We start from the raw sequence: 6,915 nt of genomic DNA, 5'->3' as shown, positions 1-6,915 counted from the left end.
GATAGTACTAGGTTAGGCCCTACCTGGACAGCGGTCGGGGTTTCAACCTTAAGCTTGATGGAGAAGGTAAATCCCTTGTCCCATCCTGACATATAGAAACGGAATCCCCATGTTCTCCCTTTTATCCAAACTCGAGCTTGTTTCCCCCTCTCCGTGAAGGAAATATTTAGGGGGTTTGACCCCGCCCCAGTACTGCTCCTTTTTACGGTTATCAAGTCCCAGGAGGAGGTGGGATGCCAGTAGGCCTCTCCAGTAGTCTCACATGTCCATTGCTTACAGTAGAAATTTTCTAGCCCCCCGCATCTCTTGGCCTCGCTCCTTGATCTCCCATCCCGGGGACATACGTAAAACTGTGTTAGCCGCATCCGGCGTTGGGCAGGCGAGTTACTACAGCCAGGAGCGTCTGCAATATACTGGCCTCGGGATGTGGAGCCTTGGGTAAATGAGCGCTTTGCCAAGTAGTGATCAGAGTCTGATGGAACCTCTTCAAAGGTTATACTGGGGATATCCCAATTGTCTAACCCAGCTACTAAGGCGCAGATGTCTGGGGCTAGGGACGGCCACCAGGCCCAAAGGGGGTCCTCCTTGGTGGTGCTCCATATTATATCTCCAGTCTGGGAGAGGACCTGCCATGTTAGTCGTTGGGGGGCATGAGGGTTAGGACTATTACTTATCGGCAAGAGGTGCGTCAACAGGAGCAGGAACACGGTGAATGCGGAGCTTGAGGGGGTTGTCCATTTTTTCCACTTTCCACTCTGGGTCTGGTGGTGGCGCGGGCTTGACGTGCGAAGCGTGGATCCAGGCTGCGATGCCATCGACCTTTACTGCAGTCGGAGTTGTGAGCAGCACCATGTATGGTCCTTTCCACCTCGGTTCCAGGCTGGCCGCACGGTGGCGCCGAATGTACACCAAGTCTCCGACCTGGAACTGATGAGGTACTTGCAGGTCTCCAGGCTTGTAGGCCTCGGCCAACCGATTCCACACTTCCCTCTGCACAGTCTCAAGGGCTTTTAATCTGGTGTACAGAGATTGAGAGGAGTAAGATTCTGGGGAAGGAAAGTGCTGTATGGTGAGGAGAGGGGGGTGAGTCCCATAAAGAATTTCAAAAGGAGTTAGCTTGAGGGAGCCAGGGGTATTGCATACCCGAAACAAAGCAAAGGGAAGGAGGACTGTCCAGTCAGTTATGCCAGTCTGTAAGGATAATTTAGTCATGACCTCTTTTAAGGTTCTATTCATTCTTTCTACTTGTCCTGAGCTTTGGGGCCTATAAGCACAATGTAATTTCCAATCAAGCCCCAGGATTTTGGCCAGTCCCTGACTTACCTGGGCAACAAACGCAGGGCCGTTGTCTGACCCGATTACCTTGGGCACCCCGAATCTCGGGAAGATGTTTTCTAATATTGTCTTGGTCACCACTTGAGCAGTCTCTTTCTTGGTAGGGAAGGCTTCAACCCATCCTGAAAATGTATCTATGAATACCAATAAGTATTTGTATCCATACCTGGCAACCTTTACCTCGGTAAAGTCTTTTTCCCAATAACTCCCAGGGCGGTCTCCTTGGAGCCGTTTGCCCTGAAATAGCTTGTTGGGCTGAGCATTCACCATCTGACAAGGCTTGTATTCTTTTACAGTTGTATCTGCGAGCTCCCCTAACTTCATGATATAATAAGGTGAAGACTGGACAATAGTTTTTAAATGTTTTGGGCCTAGATGAGTTAACTTATGAAGGTGTTTGAGAAAAATGATAGCCTGCCTTTCAGGGAGGATTCTTTTCCCTTCCGAGGTTTCCCGGATTCCCTCTGGAGTCTCCAGGCTAAATCCTAGTCTGTCCATTCTCTCGAGGTCTGGTTCTGAATATTCGAAATTCCCGACAGAAGGGTATACCACATCCTCAGAGTGAGACCTCGATTTTTCCCCAGACAAGGATAGGATATTAAGTCCCTGAGCCGCCCGCTTGGCTTCTCTGTCAGCCCTCCGGTTCCCTCCAGCAATCCTGGACTCTCCTTTTTGGTGTCCGGGACAGTGAATAATTGCCACCTTCTTAGGGAGGTGAATGGCCTCTAACAGTCCTAGAATTTCTTTTTTATTTTTAACTTCCTTCCCTGCCGAGGTTAGTAGCCCCCGCTGCCTGTAGATGGCCCCATGGACATGGGCAGTAGCAAAGGCATACCTGCTATCAGTGTAGATGTTAATCTTCTTTCCTTCTGCCAATCGTAAAGCCTGAGTCAGAGCTAGTAACTCAGCCTTCTGAGCTGACGTCCCTTCGGGTAGGCTGCTTGCCCAGATAATTTGCTCATCGTCTACCACTGCCGCCCCAGCCACCCTTTTACCTTCCATTATGTAGCTGCTTCCGTCAGTGAACCAGATCAGCTGAGCGTCTGGCAAGGGCTGGTCTCGGAGGTCCCTTCGGGTCCCCGTTTCCTCTGCCAGTATCTCTTGACAGGTATGCAGCACACTCTCCTGGGTGGACGTGTCGGGTAGTAGGGTAGCCGGGTTGAGGATGGCAGGCGGCCCGAACTGGATCCTGTCCCCATTCAGGAGGAGGCTCTGGTAGTGCGTCATGCGAGCGTTGGACAACCACCGATCAGGGGGCTGTCTGATGATGCTCTCCAAAGAGTGGGGGGCAATGACCGTTAGCTTTTGTCCCATAGTTAGTTTGTCAGCATCTTTCACCAACACTACCACTGCCGCACGGACCTCACACAGGCAGGCCAACCACTAGCAACAGGATCTAGCTTCTTGGAAAGGTAGGCTACCGGCCTCTTCCATGGCCCTAGAGGCTGGGTCAGCACCCCTCGGGCTACTCCCCTTCTTTCGTCCACAAATAGGACGAAGGGCTTGGCTACATCCGGTAATGCCAGGGCTGGGGCTGACAGCAATGCCTTCTTGATTTCATCAAAGGCCTGCTGTTGGCTGTTACCCCACTCAAACGGGGCACCTTCCCTAGTCAAGGGATAGAGGGGAGCTGCCAGGGTAGCGAACCCAGGAATCCATAAGCGGCAGAACCCCGCAGTCCCTAAAAATTCTCGCACCTGGCGGGGTGAGCGAGGGACGGGTATCTGAGTCACAGTTTGCTTCCTGGCCTCCGTTAGCCATCTCTGCCCCCTTTGAGGGCGTACCCCAGGTACGTTACCTCTCTTTGGCAGATCTGGGCCTTTTTGGCGGAGGCCCGATATCCTAAGCAGGCGAGTTCTTCCAGCAGTAGTCCCGTGCCCAGTTGGCACTCTTCCTCTGTGGCCCCGGCTAGTAGTAAGTCATCTACATACCGCAGAAGTGTTACCTGGGGATGGCTGGCTCGGAAGTGGGCTAAATCTTGGTGGAGAGCTTCATCGAAGAGGGAATTCTTGAACCCCTGGGGTAATCAGGTCCAAGTCAGTTGTCCTGTAGTCCCAGAGTCAGGGTCCCTCCATTCGAATGCAAAGATGTTCTGGCTGGAAGGGTGTAGTCGCAGGCAGAAGAAAGCGTCCTTTAAGTCCAAGACAGTATACCAAATATGATTCGGAGGGAGAGAGCTCAACAAGTTGTAAGGGTTAGGTACGGTGGGGTGGATGTCCTGTACCCGCTTGTTCACTTCCCTTAAGTCCTGTACCGGGCGATAGTCTCCTGTGCCAGGCTTCTTAACAGGTAACAGGGGAGTGTTCCACGGTGACTGGCACTTCACTAGGATGCCCTGCTGAAGGAGGCGCTGGATATGGGGCCTAATTCCTTCCCGGGCCTCCTTAGTCATGGGGTATTGGCGTACAGCCACAGGAGTAGAAGTGGCCTTAAGCTCTATGACTATGGGTGGCCTTTCTGCAGCTAGTCCTGTTCCAGCCGTCTCGGCCCATGCCCCCGGATACCTGTTCAGCCAGTCATTAATGTGATTTATTCCTGCTCCCCGGTCCTCAAAAAGTCTATGTTCATCATCTAGGCGTATGGTCAGGGCGGTAGTCATTCTCCTGCTCTGGGTCACCTCCGGGCCGTCAGGGGTGAAGGTGATCTGGGCTCCCATTTTGGTTAAGAGATCTCTCCCAAGTAGAGGTGCAGGGCACTCGGGGATAACCAGAAATGAGTGGGTTACCCGTCCCGTTCCTAAGTCTACCGTTCTTCGGGTAGTCCATGAGTACTGCTGGTGCCCTGTGGCCCCTATGACCCACGATTTCTTGTGGGAGACGGGTCCAGACGGAGTGAGTAGGACCGAGTGTTGAGCTCCAGTGTCTACTAGGAACTCAACTGGCTTCCCCTCCACCTCAAGTGTTACCCTAGGCTCGGGGAGGGGTTCCGAGCCCCGTCCCCGCTAATCTTCTTCTTCCCCCCGAGCTAATACTTTCTTGGAGGGCCCATTCTTCTTCTTAGGGCACTCTCTAGCCCAGTGACCTTTTTCCTTGCAGTAGGCACACTGATCTTTGTCTAATGGGGTGCGGTTGCCCAGGTTACCTGACTTTTTAGCCCTGCCTTGGGTTTGTTCCTGGCCTCTCTCACCTACTACTGCGGCCAAAATCCGTGTCAGGTTCTTCTCCTGCTTGCGATCCCTTTTGTTTTCTCTTTCCTCTCTTTCCTTTTCTTTCCTTTGCTCTTTTTCCTCCTCAGTTTCCCTCTTATGATACACTTTTTCTGCCTCCTTAACTAAATCCTGTAGGGTATAATCTTGTAACCCTTCTATTCTCTGCAACTTTCTCTTAATATCTAATGCTGACTGCCCTATAAAAGCCATGGCCACGGAAGCCCTTTGTCCCTCTGAGGTAGGGTCAAACGGGGTGTAGCGCCTGAAGGCTTCCATTAAGCGCTCAAGAAATACTGACGGGGGTTCCGTGGCCCCCTGGATAACCTCTCTCACTTTAGCCAAATTAGTGGGGCGTCTCGCTGCCCCGCGGAGGCCGGCCACTAGAGTCTGGCGATAGACTGTCAGTCGCTCCCTACCTTCTGCCGTGTTGAAATCCCAGTCAGGCCTGGAGAGGGGGAAGGCAGTCTCAATGATGATGGGGAGCTGGGTGGGTCGTCCATCTGTTCCTGGTACATTCTTTCTTGCCTCCAATAAAGTCCTCTCCCTCTCCTCAGTAGTGAAAAGGGTCTGTAGCAGCTGCTGGCAATCATCCCATGTGGGCAGATGAGAGAACATTAAAGACTCCACCAGCCTGGTTAAGTGCTGGGGGTCCTCTGAAAAGGGAGGATGATTAGTCTTCCAGTTATACAAGTCTGCGGAGGAAAAGGCCAGTACTGGAGGGGCTGAAGAGGAGCTGGTCCACCATCCGTTGCCACCGGCGGGGGCCCATAAGCCCTTAGGGGAAGGGCGACAGTTGTGTCAGGAGTCATTACGCGGCGGCTCCTGGTGCCCTGCGCAGGCCCTGGCAGAGACTCGGTAGGGGGAGCAGAGGGGGCGACTGCAGGGGCCGGTGGTACTTCTGGCTCTTCCCGACCCCCTACAGGAACCAAGGCAGGAGGATTCGGGGGAGGTGGGTCAAGGAGAAGGAGGTCAGCCTGGGTTTCGGGATAAATCTTCTTGGAGGGGTCCGAGTGACTGGATTTCCCCCTCAGAACTGAGAGACGAGGGACTGGTTTCTCCCTCAGAACTGAGAGACTGGACCGCTAAAACTCGAGTGGCCGGCCGGGGCTTGGGTTTTGCAACGCAAGGTCGAACCCAGAGGGGTGGATTTTGCACCAGGTCCTGCCAGACCACGATGTAGGGCTGCTGATCGGATGGGCTCCAGGTTCTTTCTGAAAAACAATCTCCTTAACAGCAAAAATAACAGATAGGTCAAAGGTTCCTTCTATTGGCCATCCTACATTAAAAGTAGGCCATTCTGAGGAGCAGAAGGTCCGCCATGGACCTCTCTTGATCTCAACTGATAGGTCGCGACCTCTTCCCTTAACTTCAGTCCAATGATCTAAGGTCAGACTAAGAGGAGTTGTCACAGTCTGTCCCATTGTCAATTCGTACGTCGTCAGAAGCACAAATAACAAAAATGTTACAGACACGAGGACCCACCTACCCCACCTTGTCCGCCACAAACACACAACAGAATCAGACGGGCGCGATCTTGGCAATCTCTGATCCAACAGTTGAACTCGATCAGCGCCCTTACAGTAGGAGACTGCCAGGCGTCCCTGGCTCTCCTCCTCCCTTGGGGCGTCCCCCAGGGTTGCAACCTGTGGCCCTCCGGGCACGTCTACCGACCACTGTTCGGCCACTCTCACGAGTTGCCGAATGGCTGCGAACTCAGAATCAGATCAGATAACAGAAGTGCGCACACAGAACCAGATCAGATAGCAGAACACAAGACAAAGACAGACAACTTCGGGGCTCCCCTTCCTACCTCCAAGGTCGGCTCCGCGGATGAGGGGTGGTCGTCAAATCCCGGGACCTATCCCGGACGAGCCCCCAAGATGAAAGACCCCCAGAGGAGGGAGACTCCCACTCTGTCCCCCGATCGACGGCGACCCCAATCAACCGCAGGAGACGTCACTTGATGCAAACAGCAAGAGGCTTTTTATTCCAGCATGCTGGGGCTCAACTCGTAACTCACACAGGAGCAGAGGAGTCGAGCCCCGAGCAGAAAATCTTACAAGTATATATAGGCAAAAACTATGTGTCGGGAGGGGTTACACACGGAGGGGGAAGAGGGGAACAAAGGAATCTTCAAAGGGGAGACTGAGTTTGTTAGTAGCGTATTTTATGACAGGGCTTGCGCTGAGTCAACAGTCCTGCCCGGTAATCTCGCACTCTATTTCACGGTACTGTCAAAGCAAGGTCTACTTTATTATCCTGTTTCTCTTTTCTTGCCGGAGCAAACCTCGCTCAGTTTACTCCCTGCTTGTTAAGGGTCCTGTTCCCATCACTGGCGGGAGCCTTGAGATAACACGCTCAATTTACTCCCTGTTTGGGGCTATTTCCTGAGACAACTTTACAACTTTAAGGGTCCTGTTCCCATCACTGGC

The 6,915-nt window shown here is 52.9% G+C and overlaps 1 protein-coding gene across 1 annotated transcript; it reads right to left on the bottom strand.

Moving 5' to 3' along the window:
- Positions 1-521: 521 nt before the first annotated feature.
- LOC118730432 lies at positions 522-6,287 on the bottom strand. Its single transcript, XM_045587649.1, is given in 6 exon segments — positions 522-2,693; positions 2,696-3,106; positions 3,109-5,184; positions 5,187-5,509; positions 5,559-5,673; positions 5,676-6,287. Coding segments are annotated over 6 exon segments (5,181 nt in total). The 5' UTR covers positions 5,905-6,287; the 3' UTR covers positions 522-666.
- Positions 6,288-6,915: the final 628 nt, after the last annotated feature.

The sequence above is a fragment of the Pipistrellus kuhlii genome, unplaced genomic scaffold (genome assembly GCF_014108245.1).
Source record: "Pipistrellus kuhlii isolate mPipKuh1 unplaced genomic scaffold, mPipKuh1.p scaffold_m20_p_1, whole genome shotgun sequence".
In the NCBI taxonomy this organism is placed as follows: domain Eukaryota; kingdom Metazoa; phylum Chordata; class Mammalia; order Chiroptera; family Vespertilionidae; genus Pipistrellus; species Pipistrellus kuhlii.
Note: the sequence above shows the minus strand (reverse complement) of the source record. Positions and strands in the feature narration are given on the sequence as shown.